The sequence below is a fragment of the Capricornis sumatraensis genome, chromosome 1, assembly GCF_032405125.1.
Source record: "Capricornis sumatraensis isolate serow.1 chromosome 1, serow.2, whole genome shotgun sequence".
In the NCBI taxonomy this organism is placed as follows: domain Eukaryota; kingdom Metazoa; phylum Chordata; class Mammalia; order Artiodactyla; family Bovidae; genus Capricornis; species Capricornis sumatraensis.
In genome coordinates this window covers 258,129,575-258,151,509 of record NC_091069.1, presented here as the reverse complement: position 1 = coordinate 258,151,509, position 21,935 = coordinate 258,129,575, and the positions used below count along the sequence as shown (strand labels likewise).

The window sequence follows — 21,935 nt, the reverse complement described above, 5'->3', positions numbered from 1 at the left end:
TATAATCAAATTACTCAATATTATTACCCTGCCATATGAACTACAATTCAGTAAATCCCAGACTCCTTAATACTTGTTCTCTCAAAAGTCACCACTGAATTACTAAATTTTTCTTAAAACTTTGAAATATTTAAAATACTTTATAATTTATAATACATGGCCAGAAAAGAAAAAAATTAGTCAACCAATCTTTCTAAAAAAGATTAGATAAAGCTCAACATTCAGAAAACTAAGATCATGGCATCCAGTCCCATCACTTCATGGCAAATAGATGGCGAAACAGTGGAAATGATGGCTGACTTTATTTTTGGGGGCTCCAAAATCACTGCAGATGGTGATTGCAGCCATGAAATTAAAAGACACTTACTCCTTGGAAGGAAAGTTATGACCAACCTAGATAGCATATTCAAAAGCAGAGACATTACTTTGTCAACAAAGGTCCATCTAGTCAAGGCTATGGTTTTTCCAGTAGTCACGTATGGATGTGAGAGTTGGACTATGAAGAAAGCTGAGTGCCGAATAATTGATGCTTTTGAAGTGTGGTATTGGAGAAAACTCCTGAGAGTCCCTTGGACTGCAAGGAGATCCAACCAGTCCATCCTAAAGGAGATCAGTCCTGGGTGTTCACTGGAAGGAATATGTTGAAGCTGAAACTCCAGTACTTTGGCCACCTGATGCCAAGAGCTGACTCATTGGAAAAGACCCTGATGCTGGGAAAGATTGAGGGCAGGAGGAGAAGCGGATGACAGAGGATGAGATGGTGGATGGCATCACCGACTCAATGGACATGGGTTTGGGTGGACTCCGGGAGTTGGTGATGGACAGGGAGGCCTGGCGTGCTGCGGTTCATGGGGTCACAAAGAGTTGGACACGACTGAGCGACTGCACTGAACTGAACTGAATCTTTCTAACCAAAGATTCATACTCTGGGGAGCTTTTGCCATCAGTCTGCTATCTTTGAATTTTATTTTTTTAATTTTTTTTCTTTCTTTGAATTTTAAAATGTTTACTGTTACTATTTCTTCTGATTATTCTGTGAAATAATCCATAAAACAAGAAAGGAAAAATCTTGCCAGTTAGAGCATTTAATTTTACTTGATTTTTCTTAAAATTTAACTACCTTGGTAAGCATTCACTGAGCACCTGCCTCGTGGGACACCGTGTAGGCAAACACTCTCTGTCCTCATGGAGCTCAGGTTCCTACGTGCAGGACAAGCAGAGAGCAAGGGGTCACACACAATCCCAGCTCTGGCAGTGATGTTGCTCAGTCGTGTCCGACTCTTTGCAAACACATGGACTGTAGCCTACCAAGATCCTCTGTCCATGGCATTTTCCAGGTAATTAGGGGAGTTACATTTTAACAACTGTTGTAAGACAGTTATATTTTTGATAGTTATAAGACAGTTATATTTTTAATTACAGTGTAAGGATTTTCCTGTGTTACTTAATTTCTTGAAAACTTGATTATTCATGAGTGTATACAATTCTTTCCAGGGACATTCTGTTGTATGAGCACTAAAAACATGATTTATCTTCACCTGTTACACAAAGATTGGAACTACAAGCTTATATCTCTACTTGGATATTACCATTTAAGAGCATCCTAGAATAATTGATTCACATTTTCATAAGTAGAATTGGTTTCTTGAAGTGAAATCACTGGTCAAACATTTTTAAAGTATTTGAAATGTACAGCTAAATTATATAATTTAGTATTCAGCAAGACAGTTATTTCCTAACAGTTTATTCTTATTACAAAGTGCTTTCTATAGAACAAGCACCACTATAAGTGCTTTACATTTATTAACTCGTTTAATCATCACAGTAACACCAGAAGGTGGATTCTATTATTAAAGTCTGAAGCAGACTGAAAAGCTTGCATGGTGTCACAGAGGCTATGACGCTGGAAAGCATGGGTCTGGGATCTGTGCCCTTGATGTTAGTGCTGAAAGTGTCTTGCTGCTAAGTCGCTTCAGTCATGTCCCACTCTGTGCGACCCCATAGACGGCAGCCCACCAGGCTCCCCCGTCCCTGGGATTCTCCAGGCGAGAACACTGGAGTGGGTTGTCATTTCCTTCTCCAATGCATGAAGGTGAAAAGTGAAAGTGAAGTCACTCAGTCGTGTCTGACTCTTCGTGACCCCATGGACGGCAGCCCACCAGGCTCCTCCATCCATGGGATTTTCCAGGCAAGAGGACTGGAGTGGGGCGCCAACAAGCATTTCCTAGATCCAGATCAACCACCAGTATCACACAGGTGCCTGAGTGAAAACCTCATGCTGGTAACTTCTGGCCTTGAGACGTCTACCTTCTGCCCCTCCAAGAACGACAAGCACCGGATGTGTGAGATCAGGCCTTGTTTCTATAGTCTTTATGTATTCTGTGCACAATAAGCATTCAATTCCCTGATGCTTTCTGATAATAAATAGGCTAATGGCAGAAATTTTAAAAAATAAAAATGGTTTACGAAGTATATCACCTAATTTTGCTGCTTAGAGATAACCACCGGAGAAGGCTATGGCACCCCACTCCAGTACTCTTGCCTGGAGAATCCCATAGACTGAGGAGCCTGGTGGGCTGCAGTCCATGGGGTCGCTAAGAGTTGTCCATGGGGTCGCTAAGAGTTGGACACGACTGAGCGCCTTCACTTTCATGCATTGGAGAAGGCAATGGCAACCCACTCCGTGTTCTCGCCTGGAGAATCCCAGGGACAGGGGAGCCTGGTGGGCTGCCATCTATGGGGTCGCACAGAGTTGGACATGACTGAAGCAACTTAGCAGCAGCAGAGATAACCACTGTAAACATTTTGACCTATCACCTTACATCATTTCATTCTGTATGTCTATAATACATGAAAAAGAATAAAATTTGGATATTATATATTCATAATTTTCCATCTTTTAAAATTTATATATTACAAACATTTCCCCTATATTGTTCAAAGAGTTATTTTTTTTGTAGATAACATAATATGTAGCAGAATAATATGAACATGCTATTGTTCAAGCACTCTGGATACCAAGTTTGTTTTGATAATTTTTTGCTGTAACAAACACTCTGATAAGCGCTCTTATGATAGACATCTTTGGCCCAATTTTGATTTCCTTAGGATGACTAGAACCTGGGAGTCCTGAAACAATGATTTTAAGGTTCCTGACATAAGCTGCCACTGTTCTGGAAGGCTATGCTAACACCTTCATAATGAACCCTGTTTCTGAACTGGATCTTCTTAGTAAACAACAACCTTGTCATTTCTCCCCACCTTTCCATTGCAATGCCGTGGCTGACTTGCATTTTTGTTGTGGTCCAAGACAAATTAGACAAATATTTATTCACTGCTCACTTCTCTTATACTAGGATCTATGTTAGACATAACCTAGCCTAAAGAAGACCCACAGTCCTGTCACCAGGAAAAGGCCAGAGGCACTCCTGCCATGTGGTCCTGCTTCCTTCCCTCAGCCTTGACTCTTTTCCACTCAGAATTTTTATTATAAATTTTAATTTCAAGGCTATGGATTTAATTGGACTTCAGCAGATGGGAAAAGTACTGAAAAATTATAACAATTTTGAAAGTAAGAATTGCAATAGTGCTTACTTACCAGAAAGGCATTGGATAAGCAAAACGTTCCCTCAGATCAATGCTCATGAAAGGAACATATTCAATACCATTTATTTTTGATGTTGTCCTATTAAAAAATAATAAAAAATCTAAAGTAAATGTCAACATTAATCATCAATTTTATTTAAACTTATTAAAATTTAAGGTATGGCATTGTAATAAAATTAAACTGATAATCTCATGTAATGTTGGTAACTTTATTTGAACAAAATTTTCATGAAATAGTTGAATACCAAAAAACAATTACTCCAATTTAATCCCAAAGTTATTCTTTTGAGACTACCATCCTTTACAACAAAACAACTATCTCAAAATAGGCTTACACCAGAGGCAATGAAATTGTCCCCAGGACACAAAGTGAATTGTATCCTCAGCCTAGAGAAAGAAAGCAATTGCCTGGTTGCTTTGAGGATTCAAAGGATTCTTGGAAATAAATTCTTTATATGTTCTGGTTATGAGACTAAGGAATGGGTAGTGACGAAGAAAGAGGCACAGATAAGAGTTACGGCCTCTTGACAAATTTAAGCGTGGCTTGTAGGAGCTTTGTATATTCTCTCCCTGTTTTGGGTCACATGTTTATTTGTACATATTAGCTATTTCCTTCTGTTCCTTCCCCGCATTTTATTTAGGAGGCGTTGCAGAGTAACTTCACAAGTTAGCCTCCAGGTAACAATATGCAGTGAGACTATGACTGAATTTGAGGGCTAGTTAACACACGAATGTAACATTTGTGTGTATCCTCATCCTGAGATGGGGAGAGCTTTGCACTTGCGTGGAGGACAGCTGCGTCCTGTTAGGTACAAACTCAGAGCTGTTCTGTAGTAGTGTGGAATTTCAAACGTGTGCAGAAGGGAGCACGTGGACTGGGTAGCCAAAGCGCTGGACAGTTATTAACTTGTGTCTCAGGTCCAAAACCACTCTTTTTGTCCCGCTTTGTGTTGTGTAGTTAGTTTCAAAAGCGATTTTTTCTAGGCAGACAGCACCATTTTTTCTAGGAGCAGAAGTAAAATCTTCAGCAGGAAAAGGGAAAAATGCCCTCAGGTGGCTGCTGCAGAGGAAGGAACCGTTCCAGCACAACTGCAGGAGACTAACAGAAAGAGCAACTTGAGGGTGGGATGACTTTGGAGAATGGCATTCTATCATGTATACTATCATGTAAGAATTGAATCGCCAGTCTACGTCTGATGCAGGATACAGCATGCTTGGGGTTGGTGCATGGGGATGACCCACTGAGATGTTATGCGGAGGGAGGTGGGAGGGGGGTTCATGTTTGGGAACACATGTAAGAATTAAAGATTTTAAAATTAAAAAAAAAAAAAAAGAAGAAAGAGCAACTTGACGATACACGCAGCTCTAAGCTGGCTGATGCTCAGAGCCCAGGAGAGGAGCCGCCGCACCGCCTCAGGATGCGATCAAAGGTTTCCACAATCTCGTTCTTTTGCATTTTTAGTATCGCCTGGAGCTGCTTCCAGAACTGAGTTGGCTTCCCAGCCCAGGTGACGGCAAACTTTTTCTGTTAAGGGCCAGAAAGTATACAGTTTTGGCTTTGCAATGAGGTCTCTGTCACATATCCTGGCTCTTTTTGCTTTCTTTTTTGCAACCCTTTTAAGAAATATATGAAGGCATTCAAAGCGTACGGCTGCCCTTTGCTGACCGGCCTAGACTGCTGTATCAAGGTAGCAATTAGGGCTCTGGTCACAAGGCTGCAGAGGTGATGAAAGGGCTGCCACAGTTCTACTCTGCCCCATAAAATTATTCAACTCTGAAGAGTGTTAAGATTTTCAGGGAAAAAAAAAAACATCTAGAGGAAATGCAAATACTAAAATATAAAAGAACATTTCAAGTTGTGACTGTGTGAGTTTACAATTACATGATAATAGCATGACATATTACAACAAAGATGTATGACTCATCAAACCCAAAGAGCATAATGTTATCTGCACTGATGTTAACAAAGTTGGTCATTACACCAAATCATAAACCGATTCACCTGAGAACTTCTATTTCTTCTGCTGTGTATCTCTGTCCCTGTGCGTCACATGACTGAGGACTTATGAATGGCTGAGGTCTTTCAAGGAAGGGATTAGTTCCCAGTGGAAAGTGTGCTCTCGTCGGAGGTGGCTTTGGCTTTGTATTTGCTGCCTTGATTTTGCATGACGGCTTCGTTAAAGGCTCGCTCAATGCTTCTGCTCTGTAATAGAGGCACAAAAACACCACTCTAGTTTTTCTCCTCACATTTAAGCTTTTCAGAACACAGTATTTACTCTGAGAACAGTCAGGCATCCCTAAGGTAATTACCATCTAAAATTCTTACATTCTAGTCAATAGTTCACTACTTAAGCTACTCCCAGAGGTAAGGTATTTTTGCAAGCATTTTATTGACAACCGTAATTAAGCACTTAGAGCATTATCAGATCCTATGAAAGGTAAGGGGGATATAAGAATGTATAGAACACAATCCCTACTCTCAAGGCACCCCTAGGTTTGCAGGGAAAGACAGTTGCATCAGAAGTGGGACGTGAGGCTGGAGGCGCTCCACGCCAGCGAGTGCACAGCAGAAGTTACTAACTTAATGATGGGAAGAGGGCAAGTCAGGGAGTGTTTTTCCAAACTGACGTTTGGGCTGCACTCGGCGGTAAAACTCTGACCTGGGGAGCTGGGAAGGGTTCTGAGTAGAGAGAAGAGCATGAGCAAATGCGCAGATCTGTGAAACAGTGGAGCGGGGTACACTGATTTCAAGAGAACACAGGGAGCCCCTGTGAACAGTGCACAAGCGAGGCAGCAGGAGACGAGGCCGGGGCAGGGACTGGAGCACGGAAGACCTCACTTGGCGTTTAAAGGCTTTTGGACTTTGTCCTGTCAAAGAACTAACAAGCTAAAAGACGGAAGTTTTTAATCTGAGGTCCTTATGTGCGATTTAGCAGTTTTGTTAACACTCTGAAACTGTATGCAAATAAAAACGTCATGCTATCTTCTCCCTAGAGTGTATCCATTCTTCTGAACTAATCCTCACAGGAAGCGTTCGTGACTGGCCCGTGTCCCTGTGCTGAGGGCGCACCCAGAGAATACGAGATGAATTACCCACACAGGTAGCAGGGGCCATCCGTGATTCTGACTGGTGACAGACATCAAAAGGGAGAAGCTGACGGTATGTCAAGTGCCCACAGCTCCATGAATTTGGAGAAACAAATGATGCTAGACGACAGTATGAAAAGGAGGGGTGAGCCCTATATCTCAACGCAAAAGAAGGGCTGGGGGTAGCACAGCTCCCCAGTCTGAGCCTCAGAAGGAGGTACTGTACTAACTCAGGCTGTAGCTATGAATGCCATTCCACTCTTTTCCTCTATGATGCTTTGTCTGTACAAGAGGTATAATTCTCTTGTGCAAACATACTCATTATCTCAACCAATATTTACTGAGCACATACTGGATGTCTGGCACTCTGCTAGGTGCTTCGTTACAGCAATGGACAAAGACGAAATTCTCTGCCCTCACAGAGCTTATATTTGGAGGGCAGGGGTTAGAAAAGACACACATACTGATAACAAATATGACAAACTGATCAATTTTATATACCTTAGAAAACAGTAAAGAGTTATGGGAAAGAATATTCCAACAGAGCGAACAGGATGGAAGTACCAGAGGAGATTTCAATTTTAAACAGAATGGTGAGCACAGGCCTTAGTGAAAAGCCCACATTCCAGCAAAGAGTTAAGGGAGCTTCACGCATATGCGATGTGCAGTATGTGAATGGCTGGCTCATTCTCAACGTCTCCATTTCTCGTAGTGGCTCTGGAAGGCTCTCTTCAAGCTTTCTCTTCGGAAGTCTCATATTACACAACACAAGGGAAGTCTTCCATTTTAAATACCATAACCGTTTTTGTTTTAGACACCGCAAAAACTAAGTGAAACATTTCTTGACTGATTTGTTACTTTCTGAGTTTAGAGGAGGGATGAGAACACAGCGATGAATTAGCTCGGTTCCCCTAGGGAGTTTGCCATCCAATAAGGCAAAATGACACAGGGAAAAAAAGCAGCAGGGAATTAGGGAGGAGCAAATTCACGCAGAGAAAGAAGGGAGACTTGCTCTGGATGTCAGGTTTGTTACCACGAGCTCCCCCATACATTCGGATAAACGCGTCACACTGTACGCTGCAGGGACCAAAGCTGAGGAGCCAAACTCACCTGTCTAGTGCCTGCCGAGCCAGCTGCTTCAGCTTATTTTGCAGAGTTTTATCAGCAGTTTCATAAGACTTAAGAAAAAGAGAGAGAGACATTCTGAAGCATATTAATCTGCTTGATCCATGATATTTCTAAGAATAAGAAACTTACAATGCACATTACACTTGTAAACATTATGAGAATAAACCAAGACACTTTATTTTTATCCTTAAAGGTATCACTTAAAACTGTGTTGAAACTCATCACTGAGGTAAACCCTAAGACCACTTAATGTGGACGAGCGGTAAGTGGGACACAACTGAAAAATCACGGTGCTGCAGAAGGCTGGGCGGCGGGAGCCCCAGCAGAGCGGGGTTACCGCACTAAGTGAAAGGTCAGAAGACCTCAGAGCTCCACTTATACGTGGAGTCTGAAAGCAAAACAGATAAACAAAATAAACCAAATGCACAGACACAGAGAACAGATTAGTGGATTCCAGAGGGGAAGGGGCTGGGGACGGGCAAAATGGGCGAAGGGGGTCAAGTGCATGGGATGGAAGGTAACCAGACCTGCGGTGGTTATCACTTTGCTGCGCGTGCAGACGTCGAATTATAATGCTGCACTGTAGGTAACTAAGACGGAAACCCCCAGCACTTACCAGCAGTCTCAGGTACCTACAGAAATGAGGCTAGACGGTTCTTCTGGATAAGAGACCTGGGACAAACAGCTGGCCCTCGGAATACTGACAACCCCACTCTCTCCTGCCTCACACCCTCCTATCAGTGCACTGCTCACTCTTACACACCAGATGCCTCTCAGAGCTGACTGCTTCTCCTCAGGAAAGAATAAAACCACTCAGCACGCAGACTCCATACTGTAAATTAATACAGCTCTCCAAAACCACTAACTGATTTCTTAGTGTATCAAACTGAATAAAAGGGGGAAGAGCTTTATTTTTTTTATTATGACGAACCCAATTTTTTTCCCTTTTTTAAAAAAGTTGAAGTATAGTTGATTTACGATAGTTTCAGGTGTAGAATAGGCTGATTCAGTTATATACATACACACATTCATTCTTTTTCAAATTCTTTTCCACTATAGATTATTGTTAAGATATTGAGTCTAGTTCCCTGTGTGACACCGTAGGTCTTTGGTGTTTATCTATCTCATATACAGTAGTGTGTATATGTTAATCCCAAACTCCTAATTCATCCCTCTCACAGGAACTTTATTTTAAATTCACAGATTGTGATGAATTCTTCCTGTAATAAGTTAATTTTAGTTACAGGAGTGTAAGATGGTCAAAAATGCTACCTGTAATTTAAAAAAACAATTGCCAAGTGATTCAATTAACCCTGTCAAATTCTTATAAGGTGTTAAAAATCCATTATTAATTCTACTCTTCATTAGCTTTTTTTAAAAACTTATTTTTGTATTGGGGTATAGACAATTAACAGCGTTGTGATAGTTTCATGGAAAAGTCATGGGACTCAGCCACATATATACATATCCCATTATCTTTTAATGAAGATATAACTTAAGTTATATCTATAATAATAGGATTTTTTTTAAATGAATTGTTACATAAAATGCACTAGTAAGGAGAAATTTCTTAGGACAATTCCACCAAACTTAAACTGTAAGTATTATTATACATACGGTTTTCAGACAGAGATCTACAGCTTCTGTATACAGTTCTATAGCATCTTCAACATTCCCTTTTTCATCTTCGTCAAAAGCTTGTGTCACGAGGAAATGGGCACGCTCTAAGTCCAACTGATGTTTTGATTTCAAAGGATCTGCACTCTTTGACTGCACTAGGATCAGAAAAAAGCCACATACCTACATATACATCCAGGGAACAACATGTCATTTTAATACACTCTACCAAAATTCTGTAATCCTTCATGTAAAAAACTTAGCAAGAAATCTTTAAATTTTCCCTGAACTCTTCTCTGTCCCTACTAACACTTTTCATCATTTAAAAAAGTAAAATGAACATTAGCGTTCTCCCCACAAAAAACAAGACTAAACTTAGAAAACACTAGATCTAAATAAACTCAATCATGTTCTAAATTTTTTTTAGTACAGGCAATAATTATATAATCTACTAGGCCTTGATAATAAAATTCATGCTGTTTCCTATTCATCAGGGTCCAGAGTAAGCTATATTTTTATTGCTGTTAGACATAAGTGCTTCTGTTTTTAATATAAAGATACATATCCATAAGAGACTTTCATCTAGAATATGTAAATATCTCTTATAACTCAACAACAAAAAGACAAATCCAGTTTAAAACGGGTGTGGTGATTATCTCATCAACCTGTGTCAATTCGATTGGCTCACAGGTTACCCAGTTGTTTAGCTAAACAAGATTTCTGGGGAGCCTATGGGGACACTTCTGAATGAAATTAGCATTTAGAGTTGGTATTGAAAGCAGAGTGCCCTCCCCAACGGGGGTGGGCATCATCCAGCCCACTGTGGGCCTGAACGGAGCAGAAGGCAGAGGGGGAGAACCTGCCTACTGCAGGACTGTGGGAGCTGGCACATGGGTCTTCCCTGGCCCTGGACTGCACCTCACACCATCAGGTCCCCTGCTTCTCAGGCCTTTGGACTTAGACTGAACCACACCACTGGCTTTCCTGGGTCTCCAACTCGCAGAGGGCAGACAGTGGGACGTCTTAGCCTCCATAACTGCATGAGACAATTGCTCGTGATAAATCTCTTTATGTACACCCTACTGGTTCTGTTTCTCTGGAGAACCCTGACTTATATCATGGGGAAAGAATCTGTATAGTCATTTCTCCAAAGCAGATATTCAAATAGCCAACTGGCACATGAAAAGATGCTCATCAGGGAAATGAATATCAAAACCACAGTAAGATGCCATTTTATCCCCAGAAAGATGGCTAAAATAAGACAGAAAATAACAAGTGTTGATAAGGCTGTGAAGGAAAAAGAACATTGCTGGTATAATTGTATAATGGTATAGCTGCTGTGGAAAGCAGTTTAGCGGTTCCTCAGAGTTAGACATAAAGCGACCACGTGTGTGCATGCGTGCTCAGTCGCTTCAGTCAGGTACAACTCTTTGCAACCTTATACACTGTAACCTGCCAGGCTCCTCTGTCCACGGTATTCTCCAGGCAAGAATACTGGAGTGGGTTGCCATGCCCACTTCCAGGGGATCTTCCCGACCCAGGGATCAAACCCGAGTTTCCTGCAGTGCTGGTGGATTCCTTACCATTGAGCCACTGATATGCTCAAAGGTACCATATGACCTAGTAATTCTACTTCTCGGTTTCAAGAGAACTGAAAAAATATGTCCACACAAAAACAGCATTACTCACAACAGACAAAAGGTGGAACCAAGCCAACGTCCACCAACTGATGAACAGATAAATAAAATGTGGTATATTAACACAATGAAATATTATTCAACCATAAAAAGAAATGAGACATGCTACCACAAGGACAAATGCTAAAAATACTATGCTAAATAAAAGAAGTCAGATACAAAAGGCCACGTACTGGATGACTCCATTTACAACAAATATCTAGAACTGACAAATCCATGGAAACAGAAAATAGATTATTAGGATTAAAGATTAGCAGGATTAGTAGCTGCTAGGGCCTAGGGACAGTGGACAGAATGTGGTCCACTGGAGAAGGGAATGGCAAACCACTTCAGTATTCTTGCCTTGAGAACCCCATGAACAGTATCAAAGGGCAAAATGATAGGCTACTCAAAGAGGAACTCCCCAGGTCAGTAAGCGCCCAATATGCTACTGGAGATCAGTGGAGAAATAACTCCAGAAAGAATGAAGGGATGGAGCCAAAGCAAAAACAATACCCAGTTGTGGATGTGACTGGTGATAGAAGCAAGATCCGATGCTGTAAAGAGCAACATTGCATAGGAACCTGGAATGTCAGGTCCATGAATCAAGGCAAATTGGAAGTGGTCAAACAAGAGATGGCAAGGGTGAACGTCGACATTCTAGGAATCCGCGAACTAAAATGCACTGGAATGGGTGAATTTAACTCAGATGACCATTATATCTACTACTGCGGGCAGGAATCCCGTTGAAGAAATGGAGTAGCCATCATAGTCAACAAAGAGTCCGAAATGCACTTGGATGCAATCTCAAAAACGACAGAATGATCTCTGTTTCCAAGGCAAACCATTCAATACCTTAGAAATCCAAGTCTATGCCCCAACCAGTAACACTGAAGAAGCTGAAGTTGAACAGTTCTATGAAGACCTACAAGACCTTCTAGAACTAACACCCAAAAAAGATGTCCTTTTCATTCTAGGGGACTGGAATGCAAAAGCAGGAAGTCAAGAAACACCTGGGGTAACTGGCAAATTTGGCCTTGGAATACGGAATGAAGCAGGGCAAAGGCTAATAGAGTTTTGCCAAGAGAATGCACTGGTCACAGCAAACACCCTCTTTCAACAACACAAGAGAAGACTCTACACATGGACATCACCAGATGGTCAATAACAAAATCAGATTGATTACATTCTTTGCAGCCAAAGATGGAGAAGCCCTATACAGTCACCAAAAACAAGAGCGGAAGCTGACTACGGCTCAGATCATGAACTCCTTATTACCAAATTCAGACTGAAATTGAAGAAAGTAGGGAAAACCACTAGACCATTCAGGTATGACCTAAATCAAATCCCTTATGATTATACAGTGGAAGTGAGGAACAGATTTAAGAGCTTAGATCTGATAGAGTGCCTGATGAACTATGGACGGAGGTTCGTGACACTGTACAGGAGACAGGGATCAAGACCAACCCCAAGGAAAGGAAAGGCTGTCTGAGGAGGCCTTACAAATAGTTGTGAAAAGAAGAGAAGCAAAAATCAAAGGAGAAAAGGAAAGGTATAAGCATCTGAACACAGAGTTCCAAAGAATAGCAAGGAGAGATAAGAAAGTCTTCCTCAGCAAGCAATGCAAGGAAATAGAAGAAAACAACAGAATGGGAAAGACTAGAGATCTCTTCAAGAAAATTAGAGATACCAAGGAACATTTCATGCAAAGATGGGCTCGATAAAGGACAGAAATGGTCTGGACCTAACAGAAGCAGAAGATATTAGAAGAGGTGGTAAGAATACACAGAGGAACTGTACAAAAAAGATCTTCACAACCAAGATAATCACGATGGTGTGATCACTCACCTAGAGCCAGACATCCTGGAATGTGAGGTCAAGTGGGCCTTAGAAAGCATCACTATGAACAAAGCTAGTGGGGGTGATGGAATTCCAGTTGAGCTATTTCAAATCCTGAAAGATGATGCTGTGAAAGTGCTGCACTCAATATGCCAACAAATTTGGAAAACTCAGCAGTAGCCACAGGACTGAAAAAGGTCAGTTTCATTCCAATCCCAAAGAAAGGCAATGCCAAAGAATGCTCAAACTACCACACAACTGCACTCATCTCACACGCTAGTAAAGTAATGCTCAAAATTCTCCAAGCCAGGCTTCAGCAATACGTGAACTGTGAACTTCCAGATGTTCAAGCTGGTTTTAGAAAAGGCAGAAGAACCAGAGATCAAATTGCCAACATCCGCCGGATCATGGAAAAAGCAAGAGAGTTCCAGAAAAACATCTATTTCTGCTTTATGGACTATGCCAAAGCCTTTGACTGTGTGGATCACAACAAACTGTGGAAAATTCTGAAAAAGACGGGAATACCAGACTACCTGACCTGCCTCTTGAGAAATTTGTATGCAGGTCAGGAAGCAACAGTTAGAACTGGACATGGAACAACAGACTGGTTCCAAATAGGAAAAGGAATACGCCAAGGCTGTATATTGTCACCCTGCTTATTTAACTTATATGCGGAGTACATCATGAGAAACCTGGGCACAAGCTGGAATCAAGGTTGCCAGGAGAAGTATCAATAACCTCAGATATGCAGATGACACCACCCTTATGGCAGAAAGTGAAGAGGAGCTAAAAAGCCTCTTGATGAAAGTGAAAGAGGAGAGCGAAAAACTTGGCTTAAAGCTCAACATTCAGAAAACGAAGATCATGGCATCTGGTCCCATCACTTCATGGGAAATAGATGTGGAAACAGTGGAAACAGTGGCTGACTTTACTTTTTTGGGCTCCAAAATCACTGCAGATGGTGACTGCAGCCATGAAATTAAAAGATGCTTACTCCTTGGAAGGAAAGTTACGACCAACCTAGACAGCATGTTGAAAAGCAGAGACATTACTTTGCCAAGAAAGGTCCGTCAAGTCAAGGCTATGGTTCTTCCAGTGGTCATGTATGGATGTGAGAGATGGACTGTGAAGAAAGCTGAGAGCCGAAGAATTGATGCTTTTGAACTGTGGTGTTGGAGAAGACTCTTGAGAGTCCATTGGGCTGCAAGGAGATCCAACCAGTCCATTCTAAAGGAGATTAGTCCTGGGATTTCTTTGGAAGGAATGATGCTAAAGCTGAAACTCCAGTACTTTGGCTACCTCATGCGAAGAGCTGACTTATTGGAAAAGACTCTGATGCTGGGAGGGATTGAGGGCAGGAGGAGAAGGGGACGACAGAGGATGAGATGGCTGGATGACATCACCGATTTGATGGACATGAGTTTGAGTGAACCCCGGGAGTTGATGATAGACAGGGAGGCCTGGTGTGCTGCGATTCCTGGGGTTGTAAAGAATCAGACACGACTGAGCGACTGAACTGAACTGAGGGCCTAGGGGGAGACAGATGGTTAGATAGCATCACTGACTCAATAAACATGAAGTTGAAAACTCCAGGAGATAGTGAAAGACAGGGATGCCTAGCATGCTGCTGTCCACAGGGTTGCAAAGAGTTGGATACGACTGACAAATTTAGTAACACCAAGGGGATGGGAGGAATGGGGCGTGACTACTAACGGTTAAGAGGTTTCTTCTAGGGTGATGAGAATGTCTGCAGATAGATAGTGGTGATGGCTGTACAATTCTGGGAATACACTAAAAACCACTTAACTGTATACTATAAAAAGTTGAATTTTATGGTATGTGAATTATATCTCAATAAATGTTTTTAAAAAAAGCTTTAAATTTTGTCTCAAAATTGTGCTTGATCTTTTAAAAAAACTATAATCCTCAGTAATATCTCTTTAAGCCATGTATTATACTAATCCCATTTATTAAATGAATGTTAAAATATTCAGCTTAAGGTTTGAATGTCAGCCTTGGCCCTACTGACATTTTCTCCTGGATAATTCTTTGCTGTGGACGGTCCTATGCATTTTAGAATTTTCCCTGTAGCACTGTCCCTGCCCTCCAGATGTTAGCAGCATACTACACCCTGACCCCTAATATAAACAACAAAGATCTCTTCAGACAATGTAAAATGTCTCCTGAGAGGCAAAACTGATTCTAGTTGAGAATGACTATCCAGCCTATGGTTTCACAGCTATAAGTGGAAGGGCAAGGACTCAACTTAGATCTTTTAATTCCAAGTCTTGAGTTTTTTATACTTCACTAGTGAAATTCAAACTGGGTTACCTTCCCTACCCACAAAGTCATGTCATCTCTCAAAGTTTCTTGACTGTCAGCAGATTCTATCTGTTTTAAAAACTGGGATTAAGAACAAGATTTTTATTTGATAAAGAACTCTTCTGCATGAAATGATAACTAAGTCAATCATTTAATTCCCTACAGATTATTTTTCACTTGCTGAACAAAATGGGTCAAAAAGTTGGCAAAACATTTAAGGTATGTTACACTCTAAAAATCCTTTACTTCTGTTTTACTGACAAGTTTTCATTTTTCAAGAGATTAGGGCTATCTCATTCTGCATCTGAGTATCATATAAACATCACATTTATAAATTTAAAAACTTCATTTACTTAGCAAGGAAAATGAAGTGTCTCTGAATTCCATGGTATTTTGAATATATGCATCAGTATAAATTTGTATCAAGTGAGAGCTTGACACAAATAGTTCACCTGTCAATGCATGCAGTTTCTGGGCACTGTCTTAAAAGGAAATACTGTGTCTGTAAGGGGATTGTCATAATAAGAAACCCAACAATTAAATCTACTTTATCTTAACTATAAGCTGGTTATAACTTCTACTATCTGTTCAGAGTAAGTGGTAGAAAGTAGCACAAAGTCTGTCAGAGAATGCTGACTAAGACCTCTCTAAGTTTGTGGCTTTATTAGACAGCCACAGGGAAAAAAAGGTCAAAAAAGAGTCCTCAGTGACATGAATATATTCTTGAAACAAAATATCAACAGATGATCATTTTCTTTCCTACCATGTAAACAACAGATTTTGCCAAGAACCCTTTTACTTCTAACAGAACTATGAACATTAAGCCTGGGAACTTGTGCCACAGCATTTGCCATGAGGCTTACAAAAACAAACAGGTTGTTCCAGGTTTCTGCTTACATGTCACTTTCCCAAGATATGTTGGCAAACTCTCTAAAATAAGAGTTTAGCTAAGGTCTTGAGGTTGAGGATACTGATGCAGTAAAGACTGTGAACCCACTGCTGATGTCTTTAGACACTGAAGAGAGAGTCATTTTATTTTAATAACAGGAGAGGGCATGTGACAGATATTTAAAGGCAGATTTTAACAGGATTCTAATCCCGATTTTGCCAATGATACACTGTTTGAATGCAGATGATTCATGTCCATTTCTGGGAAATTAGGATATCACATGACATGATCTCTGAGGTTCCTCTTCACAGATCTATCACTTATTTTCATATTACGATTTTCAAAGATGTGATTACCAGAAGAGGAATGAGCAGCAAACAAGTGAAGATCAAGAATCAAAGATGAAAACAAAAAGGAAAGAGAAACATAAGGGAAGAGTAAGATGGGATAGGAAAGAAGAAAAAAAAAATAGTGACATGGTTAGCAGTCTTTACCAACCTGCTGAATGTAAGGCCTGCACTCTTTCCAAATACTCGTTTATTTTTTCTTGAATATGTTCTAGGCTTGATCCTGCCATCTCAGCATAAATTAAAGCTTGTGCAGCTTCCTAAAAATAAAAAAAAGAATTCAAAGGACTCTAACAGATGAATTACAATTTGAGTTTTCTTTACCACTTTCTAACTCACGGTTGGTTTCTAGGAATGATAAAACAAGAATGTCTTTAAGATACGAGAAAATTTTTTCATAAAGTAAATGAATAATATAGTCCTTTACTACTTCTTTCAGTTCTCAATGCTCCCAATTTTCTCAGACTGTTGAAACTTTACAAAGTCAAATAGAAGGGGCTGATTTTAAACATCTTAGAATAACTGTGATTTACGTTGTTTTCCTTCTTCTCAATGCAGTAGGTCAGATGAAACTACATACTGTGAAAAGGTGATCTGAGTCCTGAAAACATCAGAACAGACAATACTCATAAATATCAACAAACGATTATAAACGTTAATTGTCTCACTATGGCAAGCAAAGTTTTTTCTCCAAAGAAAACATTGTCAAAGAGGGAGACATTTTAAGGCAGATTTCAGCTGAATGAAAGAAACTTTAATTAAGAACACCTGGATCCATTTTCCAGTTATTCCATGACCTCCTTGGCCAGTCAGGCTGTGCTAGTGAGGAAAAGTCTCCGTTCTCGCCATCACCATTCCAGGAGGGTGACCAGCACTACCACAGAGAGACTCCCCTCAGCACCACCTCCTTCCCTGCAGTCATCTAAATGGACACATTTCAAGGAACCTCATGCCTCAATATCTGGATCCAAAGAAGCCATCCCTTTTTGAATCCAGTTACTGGAGGAATCGTTTCTCTGAACCTACAAAATCAATAAGAAGAGTACAATTTTGATCCAAATGGAAATTGGGGGTAGAAAAGATATGTTCTCCTCAGATCCTGCAATTCAGATATTTCAAGGGAGGAAAATATAACTGTATATGTAAATACTGTAGCCAGTTTTTGTAACTGTTGGTATCAACTTTACTTTGCTCATTTCATTTACACTTGAAAGTGATTAACAAGGAATCCCAAAGAGAACAGCATGAAGACCGAAAACACTAAATATCTGAAACAGTTTACACGAATAGAAACACCATCACTCTGCTGATTCTCTCCAGGAAAAGAAACTCTTCATAACAACATGTACGTAATTCTACAGCAAAACAGAAGGCACTGCACAGGATTTCCTTTCACTTTAGAAAAAGCTATTTCATATGGCACTATGTTTACTTAGGAACATTTGTCACTATTTCACAAAACTAATACAACACAGTCCTACTTTTAAAGAAATACCACCATTATGAAATTGTAAAGAAAAGTTCAAAAAGAATGGCTCTGAAACACAACAGAAGTCTTTAAACACAGGTTGTAAAATGAAGGCAATCAAACATTAATCTGAGAAAAGAAAATTACACATTATTGGTAGCATACAGGTTTATAGAAGAAAAATGACTACCACTGTATTTTCAAAGCCTGACATTCTTCCTAAAAGAAAAGGAGACGGTCTTTAGAGGATACAGCTCCCTCCACCGGAGTGGGGATGGGCCACGACTGGGGCTGGAGAAGTGTGCGTCTGCAAATCCTCAGAACTGGGGAGCAGACAGTGGACCGGGGGGAGGGGGCGGGCTCTAATTCTGGCCTCAGCCATTTATCCAAAAGAAATATCACAGAAACGTGTAAAGCATTAGCTACAAGGATATTACGATGCTGAAGAAACAGAATGCACATTAAAATGGCCAGGAGAGTCTGTAAAGAAACGACGGCATACCCACATAATGGGATACCATGCATCTAGCCCTTAATATTATCATTGATAACAAAGTCATATCCGGAAACTTTTAAAAAATTCGTAATTTTCTTAAAAGTTCAAATGAAATGAACAGCTTTAAAAAAAGCACAGACAATCTGACCCCAGTTTCTTTTTTAAAAAGGATGTGTACACAGACACTGGGGGGGATGGAGACGTGTGGAAGTCATGCACCAGGACGCGCAATGCTTTCCTCTTCACTGACTCGCGGCGCTCTCCCGCGTGCTTCCGGCCCGTCCGTGGCGGCGAGCGCACGTCTGTGGAGCCGAGCGCCCGGCCCCGCCGTCGCCCTCAGGAGCGTCGAGCCCGGAGATCGCCTCCGCCGCCGCGACCGAGCCCCCGACGGGCTGGCGCCTCAGCCCCGCCCCCGGCCCGAGGTGGCCCGCCCCCGGCCCCGCCCCCAGCCCCGGCCCCGCCCCCGGCCCACCTTGTAGTAAAACACGGCCTCCGCGTAGCGGCCCTCCTGGTCGCGCTGCACCGCCAGCCGCGCGAACTGTACCGCGTCCCGCTCCAGCGCCGCCGAGTCCATGGCCACCCCGCGCCGGAACCCTCCTTGCGTCGCCGACCGCCGCTCGACCAGGGGCCGCGAGAGGTCCCGGGTCGCGCAGAAGGCGAGCCGGAGCTCACTTCCGCCGACTGAGGGAGGACGGCCAACAGCCCACCCCGGGCTCCCAGCCCACCGGCACCCTCGCGCCGCCGCCGCCGCGCTCCCCGACCGGCCCACCGGCCACAATGCGCAGGCGCAGCCGGGCCCGCGCAGGTGTTCTGGGAGCCAAGGCGACTGAGGGAGGCCCCGGCTCGGCGGAGGGCGCGGGCGGTGGGCGGGGCCCGGATGCGCCGCGCCGTGTGCACGTGACCACCAGGGCTCCGGGGATTGGGCAGGCCCAAGCGGCGCCACGTAGGCACCGCCGCGAGCTTCACCGACCTCTTGACGGAACTGTGCGAGTGAGGACTGTTGCTGGCCAGACTTGGAGCGGGCGCGCATGCGCCTCAGGGAGCCTGGTCTCCAGTTGAGTCGCTCAGTCGTGTCCGACTCTGCGACCCCATGAATCGCAACATGCCAGGGCTCCCTGTCTATCACCAACTCCTGGAGTTCACTCAGACTCATGTCCATCGAGCCAGTGACGCCATCCAGCCATCTCATCCTCTGTCGTCCCCTTCTCCTCCTGCCCCCAATCCCTCCCAGCCTCAGAGTCTTTTCCAATGAGTCAACTCTTCGCATGAGGTGGCCAAAGTATTGGAGTTTCAGCTTTAGCATCATTCCTACTTAGTATCCAGGGAAGATGAGCTGCGCTTCCCGCCCTCATCTGAGTTGACTTTTTTAAATGAGGGAAGTGAAGTAAGGACAAAGGGTCCTTATGTTATACTTTTATAAGGTTTCTAATCATGTGAGTCTTAATCTTGTGTACCTCCCCGAGTGTATGGTATTGAGTGAATTGTCAAGCAAGGTAATACGTTTTCTTGTGTTCTTATCCTTAGGTTAACTTTAATGCTGTTGTCATGACACAGGTGATTATCTGATTAATTTCTTTCTCTCTTAAAGCTCTGACTTCAGCAATACTAATAAAGGAACTTCCTATTTGGTGGAGTGGATAAGAATCTGCCTGCCAGTGCAGGGGACACAGGGTGTATTGTTGTAGCCTCGCGTTCCAGGAAACAGACTCACCCAGAAGGACAGTGCAGATAGTGGAGTGCAGTTTATCACACCAGTGGGCCCAAGGCAGAGTCTCCTCTTAGCCAAGAACCCCGAGCGACTTTTGTGAAAACCTTATATACCTTAGGTGTATTGCTCAAGCCCACATCCCCAGAGTCGTTAAACCTAGCCTGAAAAGTGTTAAAGGGAGATACAGTCAGGTCACAGCCATGATTCACAATCAGAAGGGTCAGCTGGTTATACATTGTAGCCTATACCAGTGCGTGCCATAAAGATTATAAAGGTTATTGACTACATAGGGGATTATTACATTCTTTTTGGTGGTGGGGAATTTTAGTATGGAATCTGGTGTTTATCAGTCCGGGAGGCCGGTTCAGCCGTAGGTATGTTATGCCCGTGGCTACCAGGCACATAGTCCAAAGCTCACTGAAAGTGCAAGATGGAGGAGGTTCCTTCTTTTTCAAGATGGAGTCAGCATGGCCTGTTTCTCTCCTCCTTCAATAACACTGGTCGGGAAAGACCCCACGTTCTGGGGAGCAACTAAGCTGGTGTGCCACAACTACTGAAACCCAGGTGGTGTCTAGAGTCTGTACTCCACAGCAAGAGAAGCCACCAGAATGAGAAGCCCTAGCACGGCAGCTGGAGAGTAGCCCCTGCTCACTGCAACTAGAGAACATTCCTGCGAAGCAACAAAGACGCAGTGCAGCCAAAAAACAGATAAATAACAACAAAAACGAAAGACACCGTGATGTGAACAAAACTCAAAATTCACTGTAAGTCAAAGAAGCAAGATGTGAGAGAACAGACTGCATTACTTTGTTTGCAAGGAACACCGGCAAAGACAAATCTTACCAATAATGTGAGAAGTTGTTAGGGAACAGTTGACCAACACTGCCTGCCGTGACTGGGCACCATAATAACACCTTAAGTCTCCTATCTCAGGATGCTTCAAAGAACATAAAGCCAAAGAACGGCCCAAAACCAACCTGGGGAAAACCCAGGAGGGGCCGAAAAGGGGAGAAGTGTGTGTTGGTCGCTTCAGTTGCATCTGACTTTGTGACCCCTTGGACTGTAGCCTGCCAGGCTCTTCTGTCCATGGGATTCTCCAGGCGAGAATACTGGAGTGGTTTGCCATTTCCTCCTCCAAAGAAGGGGAGAAGAGACCAGTCCATAAAATCTCTTGCCAACCTCCCAGACTCTCTCATGCTGGAAATCATTTTGATTGAGGGATGCACGTGCCATCAGGAAGGGCCCTGCGTCAGACTGAATGAGGGCATGAGCAAGATGACTGGCCAGAGACAATCCCAGCTCACCTAACCCCACCCACCAGAAAACCTGAGGCTGCGGACCACAAGGCAGAGCAGCTCTCCTGGTCTCCTTCATGCTGCTCTCCGCTCCAGCGCCACTTTTCAATAAAGTCTTTTGCTTTGTCAGTACCGTAGCTCCTTGGACAATTCGTTTGAGTGTTCGACAAGGGCCCACTCTCAGGCCCTCAGAGAGGTCCCATCCAGTGACAAAATCACATCAATGACTGAGAAGGGATAAGGGAAACTTTGGATATGATGGAAATGTTTTATGTCTTATTGGTGGGTGATGTCAAAATCGATCACACTGTGCATTCTAAATGTGTGTTTTAGCTGTCCCTTCATGTTTACTGAAGTTAAGAATAATAACTATTTTATCAGACTGTTGTAAACAGCACAGGTGGAGAATTCGACTCTGCTTGGCACAAAGATGGTTCCTATCATTAGCTATAACAGT

General features: G+C 42.6%; 1 protein-coding gene across 5 annotated transcripts in view; it reads right to left on the bottom strand.

The window, feature by feature from the left end:
* CAPN7 (calpain 7) overlaps nucleotides 1-19,049 on the bottom strand; it is a 49,220-nt gene extending 30,171 nt beyond the window's left edge. For 3 of the 5 annotated variants that reach the window (XM_068988103.1, XM_068988274.1, XM_068988359.1), the window contains exons 1-6: nucleotides 18,948-19,049; nucleotides 16,663-16,771; nucleotides 9,439-9,596; nucleotides 7,804-7,871; nucleotides 5,609-5,809; nucleotides 3,599-3,685 (exon numbers count right to left, since the gene is read on the bottom strand). In XM_068988103.1, the coding sequence (XP_068844204.1) occupies nucleotides 3,599-3,685; nucleotides 5,609-5,809; nucleotides 7,804-7,871; nucleotides 9,439-9,596; nucleotides 16,663-16,771; nucleotides 18,948-19,049 (725 nt within the window). The remainder of the gene's footprint in view (nucleotides 1-3,598; nucleotides 3,686-5,608; nucleotides 5,810-7,803; nucleotides 7,872-9,438; nucleotides 9,597-16,662; nucleotides 16,772-18,947) is intronic. The other 2 variants (XM_068988186.1, XM_068988448.1) reach the window with 2 other exon arrangements.
* Nucleotides 19,050-21,935: the final 2,886 nt, after the last annotated feature.